This window comes from Fusarium oxysporum, chromosome 4 (genome assembly GCF_000149955.1).
Source record: "Fusarium oxysporum f. sp. lycopersici 4287 chromosome 4, whole genome shotgun sequence".
Taxonomy (NCBI): domain Eukaryota; kingdom Fungi; phylum Ascomycota; class Sordariomycetes; order Hypocreales; family Nectriaceae; genus Fusarium; species Fusarium oxysporum.
In genome coordinates this window covers 4952725-4969034 of record NC_030989.1, presented here as the reverse complement: position 1 = coordinate 4969034, position 16310 = coordinate 4952725, and the positions used below count along the sequence as shown (strand labels likewise).

Genomic DNA, 16310 nt, shown 5'->3' with positions numbered 1-16310 from the left:
GCATTTTGCTATTTAGTATTCTACCGGGGATTATATAATCCTCTGTGTTTCTTAGCTTATTTTTCCTTGCATCGTTTATACTGCTAGTTGTCGATCTCTATAGTAATACTAGTAAGTTTATTTAGATCCTTAGGCTTAGGGCTGATATTTACTATAGCATCTTTAACCTTAGACTTAAGTCCTAAGTATACTTATGCCATATAGGCCTCTTTGCCCTAGTTTAGCTTGGCTGCCTGGTAGTAGTATTCGGCTAGGTAGTCTATAGCTAATCCTCTTTGTTTAAGTTGCCGGATTTTTATTTCTGCTATTTATTTCTTATTTATAATTCTAAAGGCATTTCTAAGTTTAGATTTAAAATATTTATATTTCTTATAGATATATTTAGTTATTTACTTCTGTTTATTAGGTAGGTTATTAATATAGTTATAGATAATAAGTTCTATTATTTATAGCGCCTTATCCTTAAGGAATCCTATTCTATATTAGACTTATAATTCTTTAGTAATAAACTAAATTAGGTAGTATATCTAATAGCTCTAGAGGCTAGTAAGGAATCCTTATAACTTATTGGCATTACTATTAAATAAATCAGGCTAATAGGGTCTAAGGATCTCTCTAGGGTCTTTTCCGGTAGCAGCAAGAGCTGCAGTATACTTAATATATTCCTTATATAGCTTCTGACTGTTCTCGGCTATTCTTTTAAGCAAATCTGCTATCTCGGCGAGATCAGCCACCTTTTTCTCTAAGGCCTTAATCCTATTCTATGCAATCTTGGCGTTATTCTTAGCGTTATCTAAGAGGGTATTATACTATTTTCCTAGGTTATAAAGTCTTTTCTTAAGTTTCTTAACTTTATCCTTATAGGAGTTTAAATAGATAGAAGGACTCTGTATTTCCTTTTCCTCCTTATCTGTTTCTATTAGGACCTCTTGCAGTTCTTCTGCAAGGGGTTGCAGTTCCTCAGGGGGAGTAACATGCTAGCCACGTCCTGCAGTTAAAGGCCGGTTTAGAGTAGCAGGTACTATTACATAGGTATTACTTAGCGTTATACAGTATAGTCTAAATAAGAGCTATTAATATATAACAGTTTAGTTTCTAAACAGGTAAACTAGTCTATACTAGGTTTATATTTGCAGATAATATAGGGCATAATACTAAGTAATGTAAAGTATTATATCTCTTAATAATTAAGTAATATATATTAGGCTTATTAATATAAAGATGCTTTATTAATAGCTAGTAAGCTAAGTTCTATAAAAGTGCTAATAAATGTATTTTATATACTAAAGTAATTATATAAGGAACGATAAGTCTTAGGTCAAATCGTTTCTGGCGTGTAGCATTCCTGGCGCGTATTGTTCTAATATCCGTCATTCTAATATAATGAGAGCATTGGTTAGTTAATGTAAGTTAGGTGGATCTTCTATGGCTAACGCTTTATATGGGGTTTTTATGGGGTACACGTGACGTAACCGCTAGGGTTATAACATTAGTCCTTAATTAAAGCTAGAATCCTCCTTATACTTTAAGCTCTTTAAAATAACCTAAAGCTATTAATCTAATACATAGTATTAACCTATAATATCTATTAAATAAAGCTCTTATAATAGTAATAAGGCATTCTTTTAATATATAATATTACTATAAAATTATAAAATCTATTTAATATTAAAGAGTAGATAATAGTTTAATTTATCTTTAATTTAGATTTATAAGGATTTCCCTTATAATATAATTTTATAAAAAGAATAGCTAATTTCTTACTTACTAACTGCAGTATATTACTTATTAATATATACTAGGTTTATAACTTTATTTAGTAATAACTAAAGCATATAATATATTAATTTTAAAGATATAACTATTAAAGAGCTAAATATAAAGACTTAACTATTATATAAGGCTAGTTTTACCTTATAAAGAATATAATTATAAAATATAATATTTAATTAAATAGTATTTAGAACTTTAATAAGACTAGCTTTATAATAGGGATAATTAAGCCTAGGATAGTTATTATAAGCTTAAAAAGGCAAAAAATATTAAAAAAAATCTAATTTAGAAATTATAAATAAATTATTATAATTTACATAATTAATATAAAAGGTTAATTAATTCTATTATTTATTATTAATTTAGGCTAATATTATCTTACTAATTAGTATTAAGAATATAACCTACTTAGTAATTAGATTATTATATTAAGTAAAAATAAATAAATTAATAATTAACTAAGTCTTAACTAGCTTAGGTATTTTAATTAACTAATAAAAAATTAATTAATTAAATCTTATTATTTCTTAATTCTTAATAATTATAAAAGCTATTACTTAACTAAATTTATAAGATATTATAAGAAAAAAAAGATTATTATACTTTATATACTTACGTATATCTCTTATTTACTTTAGCCTCTTAATATTAACTACTTTAAACTACTAAAAAAGGCTTATAAGTAAGAAATAAAGTATTTAATTAAATACTTTATAAATTATATTTTTAAGACTAAGTTCTTTCCTATCTTTTATATTACCTATTAAGCTATTATTATAAAAAGTAATATCTAAGGAGGTTTTAGAGAAGCCAGGCTTATTCCTCTTAACCTAGAAAATATTATCTTAAAGCTTAATATATAGTTATAAACCTTAATGCCTCTTATAGAGGTTATAGCACCTTTAATCTCCTAGGCTTTAAGGACCCTAAAGATAATACTAAAAGCTAAATTATATTTTAAATACCTATAAAAATAGATTATTAATTTATAAAAGCAGCTCCCTAGAGTTAATTTATCTAAGCTATTAGGGTATTTTAAGGGAGGAAATAATATCCCTTATCTATAAGATAGCCTTACTAAAAGATAAGGTTTAATAACTTTAATAAGAGAATAGATAATAAGGGCAGTACTAAAGGGAAAAAAAAATAAAATTATAAAAAGAAAGGAGCTTGGAACTATAAAAGGAGGTATTATAAGTAATTAATTAGATAAGTATTAATATATAGGTAGTAACTAAGTTATTAAGATGTAGTCCTTGGGAAGGTTAAAGGGACTAAGGGTTTTATATTATAGTCTTTATAGTAAGACTAGGCATAATAGAAGGACCTATTAGGTAGTAATTAAGGTTAATAGGGAAAAGTATAATAAGTAATTTTAATTAATCTAAAAGGTTATAATGTTTTTTATATTAATTTTATTATATAGGTAATAAAAAGTAGTATACCTACTTATCTATTATACTTACTTATTAAATATGTTATATTATATTAAATTAAGAAATTAATTTTATATAAATTCTTAAGTATAATAATATTAGGATTTTAAACAGGGAAACTAATTTATTCTAAGTTTATAGTAAATGCGCATTATTGCCAATGATTACGTTAAAAGCATAATCTACCGAGTAAAAGCCTTCTGCCATAATAGTGCAGATTAAGAATAATCATACTGGAGAGAAGGACGTGATTCGTGCTGTGCTAAATGGTTCACGTCATGAGAGCAAATCTTCTGAGACCATTTATTCTTATTGGCGCTGGTGTTTACGCTAAGACAGCCATGTAAAACCTGGGTTTTGTTGCTCAAGACATCTCTGACATCTGGTCAGTCGCGACAAGCAAATGGACATCTAGTGGCAGACTCGTGGCGCAATCTAGGTGTTCATCGGGAGTAGGAATCGGATCTTCCAAATTCTTCTACCCTGGAAACTCAATTCAACAGACAAGTCCGATTGTATGTGACGTCAATTTTCTGTGTTGGGGTCCATCTGCACACTTTCATAATAATAAAGAGTCTGGCTAAGATCCTGGCTTCATGCTAGTCCGGATTAAGTCTATCCGCAACTCAGCCCAGAAGTCTCGCAAGTTGTGGCACACTGACCCGGCTCGTTTGGTCCTGGGTTAACATAAGGGAGGATGTCTATAAGAAAACACCGTATTAGCGACGAGATTCTCTGTTCCAGACTCGGACATTCCGCCAGCCATCGACACGCCGGCCAACTGCTTTGTTGCGCGTACTGTATGGATTTACTAACCAAGCAAAAGATGAAGCTAATCTCTTGACCCCAATTCCATAATATCCAATGACCGGTGGCAAGTACTTTCTCTCATGGACTTGCCAGCTTCTGACGCAGAGACGCGGGATCGGCATTACATGGCAAGCGTTATCGCGGGGCCCCGCACGTCGAAAGAAGTTCACAAGGTATATGTGTTACAGTGGTCATTGCCTTGTTCCTACTGTTGCAGCAGCTTGCAGATGGGTAGAGATGGATGACGTAAACGAGGGGATGGGAGCGACTCGAAACCTCGTGAATGACGGAGGTGAGAGCTATTGGCCTGTGTCTATTTGTGTGTCACTACAGCATTTTCCATCTAGGTTATACCAATACCTACAATGTGGACTAACATGGCAACAACATCGTCCATATCACATAGCTACATAGGCTTTGCTAAGGCGCATCAGCTGCATTTGCCTTTCAGCAGATTTCTCCTCCTCTTAATGGCTGATACAGACCTTTTTCCTTTCGGGCCGTATCTAGATTAGTACATATTAGCACCAGCTGCCTACTTAACGACAATCTGAGCTACTTATTGTCTGTTGAAGTCATCTCCGCCACGGTGCGGCCCTTCTAGATTTGGTATCTGCCTAGCGGCGCTACCTAAGTGAGTAGCTCCGCTAGTGCCTACCCCGGAGCTTCCCCATATCACTTGATCAACTTCGGTCTGGTTTATGTTCTAATCGTGGGATTTTAAGGCTCCACCTAGACAAAGCTTCCATATTTTATTCGGAAACAGAAGGAAAGATGCACTGAATCATTCAATGGCTACGTCAAGAGTAGTATACTCCACTACCACATATTATCCAGTCCGAAGAGAGGTTGGGATTATAAGAGCCCAAGACTCGCCAACTTTGAATAAGATATCATCATCTCAATACACATCTCACAGACAACTGAGACGACCATGAGCATCCTCTCAACCAGACCCGTGGCCGCAAAGTGCCTTAAATGCCCGGCATTCCAGGCTGGCAAATGCGCGGGAACCATCGCCAACAAACGACGTATGGCAACAGAAGCCGTGCCTCCCACTCGGAAGAACAAGAAGGAGGGAGATATTTCGTCTGTCTTCACATCTTTTTCTGGTCGAAAGGCCGAACCGCTCCCCGAGAGATACCGAGACCTCAAGCGACATCTTACTACTGGGTTTGAGGAGCAGATCCAAAAGTCGTGGGATGATCTAGTTGAAGTTCTCAAGATCCGAACCGAAGAGGTTGCTACAAAACGGGAAGCTGTAAGTTAAAGAACTAATTACCTCTCTGTCTCCAAGACAAGTTTCGGTGCTAATAGAACATAAAACAATAGATCATTCCTCAGGTCCAATTCTCCGATATCCAGGCCAACACTGTACCCTCCTCGAGCATTGAGGCTGTTCGAAGGACTGGTGTCGCTGTTATCAGGGGCGTCATGCCCAAGGACTCTACTGAAGCGCTTCTTGAAGACGTCCGTGGCTACTTCTCGAGACATGCTTTCAAGGGCTTCCCTGCGGACTCAGATAAAAAGGTTGGTCTCCAAGAATTACTAATATTTTTTTAAAACTGATTCTAATCTCTATTTGTTAGGTTGTTTATGAGTCCTACTGGAGTCCATCTCAGGTCAAGGCACGATCGCACCCCAACATGCTTGCTACGCAGACGTGGATGAACCAGTTCTATACTGCTGACGCTGATCAAAAGAGTAAGCACACTCTAATACAACTTGGGCTGATGCAAGAGCTGACCTGGTTTTGACAGTTGATCTCAACACTCCCCTCTCATACTGCGACCGAGTTCAGATTCGTCCCCCTGGAGATACCCAATTTGCTCTCTCGCCCCATGTAGATGGCGGAGGTGTTGAAAGGTGGGAGGACAAATCCTACAACCACGTCTACCGAAAGATCTTCCAAGGAAAGGTACAATAATAATGGAAGCTTTTGGAGCCGGAGCGTAGCTGACTTTACACAGTGGAACGAGTATAACCCATGGGATCTCACTGGTCGACTCGACGCCAACATGAACATGTACGATGGGCCAGGAGGATGTTCTGTGTTCCGAACCTTCCAGGGCTGGCTTGGACTATCTCGCCATGGACCTCAACAAGGTACTTATCCAGGTTTTGATTGATGAAAGTGTCACTAACAAGATTAGGAACACTGGTTGTCCATCCCATCCTGCAGCCTTCTACAGCCTACTGGATGCTTCGACCATTCTTCAGGCCTACTCGAAACGGTTCCCTGGATGGCTGGAAGTTTTCTCTCGATGATGACGATGGCAACGTCTTCCTTCACGGCGCAAACCCCGGAACAGCACAGGAGCACAACCCCGACCACCACCCTCACCTCCGATTGAGCGAGACCATGATCCCATATCCTACTGTGGAGCCCGGCGACACCGGTGAGTTTTGTTAATTGGTTCACTTGAAATAAAGCGGGAAAACGCTAACTTGTGCAGTGTTCTGGAGCGCGGATACTATCCACGGTACAGAGAACAACAACACAGGCGACGTAGACGCTTGCGTGTTCTATATTCCATCGGTCCCACTGACTCCCAGCAACGCGGTATGACGTTTTATACACTTCGACAAGAGCCCTTTGCTAACTATTCTCAGCATTACGTCGCGCAGCAAAGGGATGCGTTCCTACAGGGAATTCCTCCGCCTGACTTCCCCGGTGGTGCCGGAGAGTCCGAGTTCTCTGACAAGGCCACCACCAAGGACATTTTCAGTGACTCTGGGAAAGCGCGCGATGGGTTTAAGCCCTTTCAGCACTTCAGAGACAACTAAGGAGAAGGAGAGACTAGTGTCTGAGGTAAACAAGATTTTGGGATACTGAGCCCGATATAGGCAAAGAGGATAGCTTTGTAGTAGGGAATGGTAATGAACAGATTCCTACTTAAGAGTATCTGTTCCTCCCAGAAGGTAGCTTTAACTGCTGGTAAGAACACTCACTTGAAGTACCGGAATTGCGTTCCAAGATGCATTCTTAAATAATAATCTTAGTTCCACTGTCCTCTTTGGTGTCGTGAGATCAAATACTATCATGCCCACGACATTTATGTGCCTCTTTGGGTTGTCACCCTTGTATTTATGATATGGACATTTATGCTAGGACCATGGCTCCCCATTTCTCTTTTATAATTCATGTTTCTAAGCTGACCGCTTCTCGCATTATCCTCCGTGGAGCAAGCATTCCAGTCCACAACTCGATTTGAGGGAGTCCCTGTTCAACGAAAAGTTCTTTTCCACCTACATATACCCAATTGTCTAACTCTAGACTACAAAGCCTTTTCTGTAATACCGAATTTTGTACTTTGTAAGCAGCCTGGAAGATTATCAGTTAGCTCTTTGAACCATCATGTCTAAGCTTACTATCCTAGGGGAGAATGACAAACCTCAATGTAGACCCCACCTGTAGGACGGCTAAACCACGCCAATGGTAAGTCAAGAGTGGAGGAAACTGGCTCTTTTTCCCCGTCAGGAAGAGCATTTATGATTATGGATGGTGGGCATACTTCATTGTCGAAAGTGTATGCACTATCGAGTGATCGGATTATCGTGAAACGGCAGTGCCTTTCTTCCGTCGGCCTCATGTCCGTGCTTCTTAGTTTCTCACCAAGTGTCTCAGCGATATGGCTAAAATGTCGTGCTAGAATCTCAGCCCTTTCTACTGTTCGGTTATAGATGAAGATTGTGGTGACGCCCAAATGTAGGAGGCCATAGATAGCGGCGCGGGCCATCCCCCCAGCACCTATCACGAGTGCCGACGTCTTTAACGTCACAGTATTGATTGGACTTAGATAATTTTTTATACAAGAAACAATTCCAATCCAATCTGTGTTCTCGCCGCAAAGCAGTGGCTCATCCCTGGACGGCGTTCGACGTGGGTAAACTGTATTCACGGCATTGATAGCACGTGCGTGATTAGAGATTTCATCCAGCAAGGAAATCATACTTTGCTTATATGGATTTGCGCATGCTAGTCCCCCAAAATCGCTGGCATGCATGAAAGCCAAAGCTTCATTCAAGTCGTCTGATTCTGTGACTCCGTAACAATGCGAAAGCCCCAGTGCGGCAAAAGCAGCGTTATGTACGGACGGTGCTATGGAATGTGCGATAACAGAGCCAAAGCTACAGAATCTGAGACTCCTTGCAATGAGAGTGCAGCTGCCCATTTCTCGAGTTTGCTGAAGAGTGATGATGCCATCGAATTCGGGGTCTTCTTCTATGAACCGCATTGCATTCGCCCTGGTACTCTTGTCCGTGGACAGAACAACCGGTGTCAAGACACGATTCAGAACCCGAGAGAGTCTGCCGCTATCTCCTGTATTGAATACAGATATGCGTGTTGGTCCAGGTGCGGCCGTCTGACGTAGACTCTGGGCGAATGCGATGGCGGAAAAGTCATCTTCTAACGCTCTCGCTGGTCCAGCACTTAGTTGCGTTACTGCACATCCCAGATCAACAGCCATCCAATAGGTTGAGATGCAGTCCTGGCTTGTCCACCAATCACCAGGCACTGAACCGGTAACCCTAGTGTGGTGGTGCCAGGTGCCTATGATGCGCGTTGTAGCGGCCCTTTGCACGAGTTCCACAGTGTTGCGGCGAGGGACGTGCAGGTCCAAATAGCAGTATTCGAATCCCAGCGAGATGGCGTGTGTGAGAAGTGCGAAATATCGGGCTTCGTGTTTCAGCTTTCCCGTGAGGGGATCAAATGCCTGGCTGACGCAGAAAGCAAGTGGGTAGCCGCACCCTGACCGAACGCTCGCAGAGATGCAAGAGATATGATTAAGGAGAGCACACCAATCAATATTGAGAGTAGACGGGAAGCTGAGGCGCAGTTGAATGGCGTGAACGCCGTGGATCTGTTCTACCTGCAACGACTCTCCCTGTGGAGGGAATGGAACCACAAGAATCCGAGAGAGTTCAGTATCCTCAGGAGGTAACAGAAACCCGGTGTGTCGCTGTTGTCCGTGGATGAATCGTAAGAATCCAAGAAAGTCACGCTCAACACCCTTTAGAGATAGAAACGACGGGACAGAAGTTGTGCGGCTGGTAAGATAATCCGGCGAAGTACCAGAGACGAAGAACTCGTAGTTTGCGAACGACCGATAATGGGGAACTGCAACACTATACATCCTTTGTACATCTTGACGGTTTATTCGACCTTCCAGGTGCTGCGCAACTTGGTCTTGGTGTCTCAATATGTGTATGACAGGATGCGCTTCCGAGAACCGTTGGAGAAGGGCCCGGCAAGCTGGTATATCGGTCGTTCGGGTGGCCACGACAATGATGGTGTTGGAGGCGTGTTTCTCGAGTATATGCTGCAGTATTTCTGTCTCTCTGGCCTGGAGGGCTTCTTTTCCGTGTTTTTTGAGAAATTCCACGGCTGTTGACCCAGCCATTGTGCAGAAACATCGATCTGTTTCGACCAGTCTCATCTTGAGAGATGTAGAAGCAATGACACCGAGGGTCGATTTGCCAGCCCCGGGTAACCCTACGAGTGCAATCGACGCACCATCTCTGGACCTGGGCCCTTTGTTGAAAACCATGGCTTCCTCTTAGAAATAAATCTGTGTATTGCTGAGAGGGCGGGATCAATGTCTGATCTTGACGTAAGGAAGGTTGATTGTTGGGGAAGAATGCTACTCTCGACACTTAAGCTCAAACTCGACAATCGATCCGCACAGATCCAAAGTTTTTGATACGAGAGCGGAACTAGAGAACAAATGAGACCACCCTAGACTGTTAATAGCAGTGATGGCACTCGGGTATAGATTTTGCCGGGAGAAAAGCCGAGGTCACCATATCCAATCAGGCAAGCGTCGTGACGCCAGGTACACGCCTAGTAGTGTAGATCATCGTTCAGATTGGAGGTCCACAAGATAACGCGGCATTACCTGTCCTTGAACTCACATTCTCTCCTCTGGTGGCAAGTGAATATCTAGACACATGGACAACAATTCAGTCGACAGCGGACAAGACACCCGCATAACAAAGCGCCGCCGCGTCACGCTCGCCTGCAACTTCTGCCGCACCAAGAAGATCAAATGCGATGGCGCGGAGCCAAAGTGCTCCACCTGCAGCTTATACGGCGCTGCTTGTGACTATCCACAACGTAGTAGAAAGCGCGGAGTTCCAGCTGGACAACTTCAGCATCTCCTACGGCACCAGGCCATGACCGAATTCTTGCTGGGATATCTTCTTTCTCAAGTGGCCGACATTGAAGGGGCGATCAAAAGTGCCTTGGAGTGTCTAGACGCTGATAGCAGAGCTGATTACGATCGTTACCAAGGAGTTTGGAGGAACTCTCCACTCTATCAGAGCTTTGGGGGGCTGGTAGCTGAACAAACGTCTGTTATAAGCCTGGGGTTGGAGACTTCACAGAGTAACCTTGACAGGCCTACCGATGATACGGGCAAGACGCAAGCAACTCAGACAAGTCGAGAAAATCGCTCGTCGCCCACGATAAGCCCGGCCCTTCAGGGGAATACTCCGGCGCTGATATATAGGCCTACAAGACAAGACTTTTCTGCCGCTCTAACACTTGGCTTCACTTCACAGTCGCAGCCCCTAGACTCGTGTCCATTTAACAATGTCCAGAATTCTCTTCCAGACATCGAAGGTCTTGATCGAGTTAATCTGCTACCTGCAACGAGGAGACCATTGCCTTTGTTACCCTCAAAAGAGGACGGCAGGCCAGATATCGAGATCATGTTGTTTCTCTCATCACTGTTGCGTAATTCGGTTCCTCTCGATAAGGAAGCCTTTCCAGAAAATGGAGCTGTACTCTTGCGCCGTTACTTCACCAATATACACAGTGTGATACCCCTGCTTGATAAGATCGATCTATTACAATTCTTCCACTACGGGTGCAACGTTACCATCGACCAACAACAGAGTCCTCTGTCCCGCGAGAAGCTATCTATTATTTGGTCTTCCTGTGCACTAGCTCATAAGGATCCCCAGAACGATATTCGGGTGCGGTCGTATGCCTACATCGCGGAGCTGGTGTCATCATCCCGGGTCGACATGGAATGTAAAGCGTCACGAATACAGTCTTTGATCTTGTTCACCTTGAACTTGTTACATGACCGCTCTTGGACTGCAGCACGGGAGGTCGTCACAGTGCTTTGCGACTGGGCATTCCATCGGAAATTATTTGATAGCACACGGTCGCTACATGGCGGAGATAACAGCGTTGCTTGGAGGACCAAGCACCAGGAGAGAGCCTGGACAGCGTGCTTCATACTGGACACACTCTTGGCTTCCAAGCTCGGGCTGTTGCCTTCGCTAAGGTCCCAGAACTGTTCGATTCCATTAATTCAGGAAGACGATTGGGAGGAGTGGGATACTTGGGCACTTCCTGGCGATCCAATGAGGCAAAAGGCCCCTGCGAGGATTGCATCTACCTACAACCAACTTATTCGACTCGTGTACATCTTCAACACATACATATCAAGTGTTACGCTATACTATTCCTCTCCCGATAGCGAATCTTACAGCGCCAGAGTCAGCACCGCGATATCTGCCTACCGGTCACTATGCACCAGTTTCAAAGGCTGGAGTTGTGATCTCCCTGATCATCTCAAGGACCTCATGATTTGGGACATCGATGACCGCCACCCATCTGTCGAGTTGCCAACGGACTCGGCTCCCTATACTTTGAGTCTAAATCTGGCATATCATTCATTTGTCAGCTTCTCGTGCCATAAGACTCTGTCGTTTAACGGACCGTTGACAAAGCAGAGGCCTCAAGCTTCTGTGATGGATGCCGCATCACATCGACTTGCCACTTCCTCAAGCTGTATTAACAGGTTACTACAACTACATTCAGCTCAATACGGAAATGAGTCTTCCAATCCACTCATGGAGCTCATTTTACAGCTTGCTCGCCAGCCAGAAGAATGGACATCTGGCCAACAGCACAAGCAAGCGCTCAACGAAAACATCAAGCAATCATTATTTTCTTTTGCAGGCCAGAATCAGGAAACAAGGAGTCAGTCTAAGACCCAGTCCCCAGATTATTACGATACTACCGAGGTAGATGAGGATGGCGCAATAGATAGTACGGATATAGTAGGTAGGCCCTCAGTAGAAGGCGAAGCCAGCGACCTCACCATGAACACAACTAGGGTGGAGTTATGGACTCCTACAGCTAGTGGACTTGACATGGACTCAACGGAAGACATGAATAATTCGAATTTTGAGGGCAGTGCAGATCTAGCATCACTAGGATTACTTGACTATATGGAGTACGTACGGAACTTGCGGATATTGAAAGAGCGCCCAACGACCAACCTCCCCCAACCCCATTCCCCACGGCGCTTTCCCAAACGAGCTATGTCGTTCGTTTGCTGACAATCTTCATAGTAGCGATCCCGAGCAGTTCATGGACTTTATGGATAAATTAGGCTTCGTTCGTCCTGGGTGTGGAGTGCGACATTCATCTGCAAATGAGCCTTTGGACGCTCTGTCAAAGAATCAGACCGACCCTGATCCTTTGGTACAGCCAGAGACAAATATAGATATCCTCCAGGACTTATTAGATGACTGGATAACGAGAGCATCGGATCCATGAAGGGTTCTCAAGGTGCACTACCTAAGACCCGCCTACTCACAGCCTAGACTCTTCAACGTGCTTTGAGGTCGGCTCAAGCTGCGATTTTGCAGGATCCTCTACCATGAAGTCGTCGTGGAACTCGTCGTTCTGTTGGCGGTTCTGAAGTATAGCATCGACGGCGCGCCTCTTGTGCCTAGCAGACCCCTTTGTCGAGAACAGAATATCCATGTCCTCAAGCGTCAATCTGGCCGTTTCTGGTACAAGAAAGTAGGCGAAGAAAATACCGACGACAATGAAGGCTGCGAAAAAGATAAAAGTACCCCATTTAATATTTTCCATCATGTAAGGTGTTGAGTACACCACGATGAATTGGCCGAGCCACTGGCAACAGGTGGTTGCTACTAAACAGACTGAACGTACCCCCAGAGGAAAGATCTCAGCGCTGTGCAATGGTTATCATTCGTGTTTTCTTTACAACGTTCCCCGCAGAAACTAGCCAAGGAATCACGTACCAGAATATCCAGGCGATACTGTTCCAGGAACAGCAGAATGCAATTGCATAGATGTAAACAAAAACGACCGCGACATACCCCCCAGCACCTTGAGATGCTCCACCACTGAAAGCATCAGACACTGCGCAGTAAATGCCCAGGTATAGCATGCTAGTCAATGCCACGGCAGATCCGATGAGTAGAGGAACACGGCGCCCAAAACGGTCGACAATGAATCTTATAAACAATGACGTCGCGACGACTTTGATTATACCATAGACACCTGTAGCCAGCAGCCCTACACTGCGGCCTGAGAGTCCGACTGAAGCAAAGATGCTGGGGGAGTAATAGTTAATTGCGTTGGCTCCAACCTGTAGTTTCATAACTATATATCAGCCAATGTTTATAAACGAGAACAACGGAGAGAAGGTAGATCTGAGACGCACCAAATTCTGCAACATCATGAATGACATGCCGAGCAGCAGCCTATTCCTGACGCCTGGGGCAGCCAACTCACGGCACATGCCAATAAATCCCCGAGTTTGCCCTAACGTGCCTCGGGTCTCATTCTCGAGCTGGCACTCAACACTCTGCACTTCATCCTGGATATAAGGATGGTCTTGGGGAAGATTCCGAATATTGGAAAGAATTTCTCTTGCCCGTGACGTTTTACCACTTTTGATAAGCCAGCGTGGGCTCTCTGGCTGTGTGAGCATGGCCAAGGCAAGCGCAGTGCCTGGTAAAAGCTGGAAGCCGAACGGAATGAGCCACTGGCTATTCGATGTAGGTGACTGATGTATATTGACGGCGTAGTTCATCCAGAAACCGACTACCTGGAACACCTGGAGGAATATCTCAAATATACCTACCATCCTTCCTCGGACAGCGGGAGGCGAGCATTCAGATATATAAACAGGCACGAGGAGTGACGACGCACCGACAGCGAGTCCTGTGATGGCTCTCCCGGCATATATGAGCCCGATATGACCTAGTGATAGGTAGCGGTTAATTCATGATGCATAGATCGGGCTTACAACCCCAAAACCTAAGGAAAGGTCACTCACCAGATGAAACCAACTGCAAGACGACGCCTACGTCAAAGATTATCCCGCAAGCCACAAGGGTGTACTTCCGACCCAGTCTCTCAGTGGCTCCGTGACAAAGAATAGCGCCAAAAAAGCATCCCGCCTGGAATGTGCTGACAATGTTCGCTTTCAAGGAGGCGAGGGTCGTTCCGGAGACGTCACTGAGTCCAAAGCGGGATTGGAAGGATGGAAGAGCCATTGTTCCCCCGATAAATGCGGAGTCATATCCGAACATGGCAGACCCCATAGAGGCGCATACAGCCAGGGCATAGATTCTCCAGTTGTGGACCTCGCGGGGTGCGTCACTGGTCTCTCCATCGATACGAGCCATCTTTTGCGGTAGCGATTCTAGATAGGCAATGGATAAATGTCTGTTGAAGTGTGAATCAATTTAAGTCAAAATTGAGTGGGAAATCATAAATTAGACGAGGTCAAGATAACATATTTTATACTACTACCATGATATTAGCTCCAAGTCCTTTGTGCTGATGTTAGCTTTAATCCGAGTCCACTTTCCCCATGTTTTCCCCGGACTTGAGCCCCGGCTGAGCCTAAGGCCTGGGGTTTGTCTCCTCATAATCATTACTCCGGCGACCCGGGCCCATATAACCGAGAACCGATGATTCCGACTAGGCCTACAGTGACACTATACGCGACACGTGTCGGACTACCTACCACTGCTAGCGACACGACCGCCTGGTTGAGAACCCATGCGACACATTGCGCCGCGTATCTACGCTCCATGTTGGTAAAAGAAAGCTCCTGAGGAATCGTATGCAATTGAACAAAAGTGTGCATGAACACTACTAGACGAACTAAGGGAGGGTCTCAACTATCTCGTGAACTGTCCCAATCATTCTATCCAGGTCAATCGCCTCGCCCGTCTTCCTTCCGGCCCAAAGAGTCCATTGGGCCTTCAGTTGCCATCCTACCACTTGTCCTCCATCTCCTGTAGTCCAATCTTTCTGTCTTGCTAGCTGTATGTTTCTAGTTACGCGAGGCTTGTAGCACATGTCGAGGAAGACGCCCTGTGACTTGCTCAGAACCTTCTCAAGTACATCTCTGGCGGTAAGTTCTTCTGGCGTCTTGGGCTCGAAGTCAGGTACTGTCCCTACGCCATAGAATGCACCCTCAACACATGACGCCTCATCCAGGTTTCTTAGATGAACTATAGTCGGCGGCACGAGAGACGACCTCTTATACCCTTTTGTTATGTCGTTGACCAAGGACTCAACTTCGCTGTCGTCCCGATTGATGATGTAAATCATACTTGCACCGAGTTCAGAATGTAGAGTGTACACTGCAGCCCTTGCAGCACCACCAGCACCGACGACAAATGCTGGCATATTCCTTCTCGGAGTATTTGCACCATCGTTGACAGCCTCTGCCACCCTGATTGAGCTATGCTGCTGGACGAGTTGCAATAGCGAGTCGCGCACTCCGATCCAATCAGTGTTGGTGCCCACGAGGAGTCCCCTAGATGATCTGTATACGTTGTTGCAGGCCCCTAAAAGGGAGCCTATGTCATCGACTAGGTCTAGATGAGACATGATGGCGATCTTGTGGGGGATGGTGATTACAGCACCGCCGAACTGATGCCCTCGCATGCATCCCAAGAACTCCTGGAGTGAAGGGCTATCAATTGCTTGAAGTCGCCAGTTGAGAGAAAGATCTTGGGCAATTATGTCGTGGATTTGGTTGGTGACTGCGTGGCCTAGATTTGTGCCTACAAAATAGATGATGCGTTGGTCGGATGCTGGTTTCATGGCGGCGTGCGTTCGTTGGTAGGGCAAGATGGATGTCTGTAGGTTCTGACTGTAAGAGGAGAGAGAGTGGTGTAGAAATAGTTTGGACTACAGTGAGGATCAGTTGTATGCCCGACTAATGAATATAATGATTTGTGCCTCGAAAACACCAGGTGAGCAGCCTAGTGGGATTAGTACTGCTCTTATCATTGAAAAAAAATCCAGTCTTCCTTTTCTCCTTCTTCCTCACAGCACTGCTCAAGGACGGCATTGACCAAACATGACAAATCATTCTCGACTTTGTCCCCACAAAATGATTCGGCATGTGAATGCGGAGGTTTGGCGTGAGATGTTGACTGTCGGGTAAGCAACGCGGCTGAATTCTCCGCCGTGGATATACCTTTCTA

General features: G+C 44.0%; 5 protein-coding genes across 5 annotated transcripts; 2 read left to right on the top strand and 3 right to left on the bottom strand.

Annotated features, from left to right (window-relative positions):
• Positions 1 to 4953: 4953 nt before the first annotated feature.
• Positions 4954 to 6806, top strand: FOXG_04624 (uncharacterized protein; the record flags this gene model as incomplete). The annotated part of the gene is made up of 8 exons (XM_018382652.1): positions 4954 to 5280; positions 5352 to 5549; positions 5609 to 5723; positions 5780 to 5937; positions 5990 to 6125; positions 6173 to 6418; positions 6476 to 6582; positions 6633 to 6806. 8 exons carry the CDS (start codon positions 4954 to 4956, stop codon positions 6804 to 6806), a joined length of 1461 nt encoding a protein of 486 aa, XP_018239404.1.
• A 584-nt stretch (positions 6807 to 7390) lies between these two features.
• FOXG_18862 (uncharacterized protein) lies at positions 7391 to 9571 on the bottom strand (the record flags this gene model as incomplete). Its single annotated transcript, XM_018399002.1, has 1 exon — positions 7391 to 9571. One exon carries the CDS (start codon positions 9569 to 9571, stop codon positions 7391 to 7393), a length of 2181 nt encoding a protein of 726 aa, XP_018239403.1.
• A 400-nt stretch (positions 9572 to 9971) lies between these two features.
• Positions 9972 to 12600, top strand: FOXG_04623 (uncharacterized protein; the record flags this gene model as incomplete). Its single annotated transcript, XM_018382651.1, has 2 exons — positions 9972 to 12274; positions 12393 to 12600. 2 exons carry the CDS (start codon positions 9972 to 9974, stop codon positions 12598 to 12600), a joined length of 2511 nt encoding a protein of 836 aa, XP_018239402.1.
• A 36-nt stretch (positions 12601 to 12636) lies between these two features.
• On the bottom strand, positions 12637 to 14489 carry FOXG_04622 (uncharacterized protein; the record flags this gene model as incomplete). Its single annotated transcript, XM_018382650.1, has 4 exons — positions 12637 to 13024; positions 13095 to 13444; positions 13520 to 14061; positions 14138 to 14489. 4 exons carry the CDS (start codon positions 14487 to 14489, stop codon positions 12637 to 12639), a joined length of 1632 nt encoding a protein of 543 aa, XP_018239401.1.
• Positions 14490 to 14973: 484 nt separating this feature from the next.
• Positions 14974 to 15924, bottom strand: FOXG_04621 (uncharacterized protein; the record flags this gene model as incomplete). Its single annotated transcript, XM_018382649.1, has 1 exon — positions 14974 to 15924. One exon carries the CDS (start codon positions 15922 to 15924, stop codon positions 14974 to 14976), a length of 951 nt encoding a protein of 316 aa, XP_018239400.1.
• Positions 15925 to 16310: the final 386 nt, after the last annotated feature.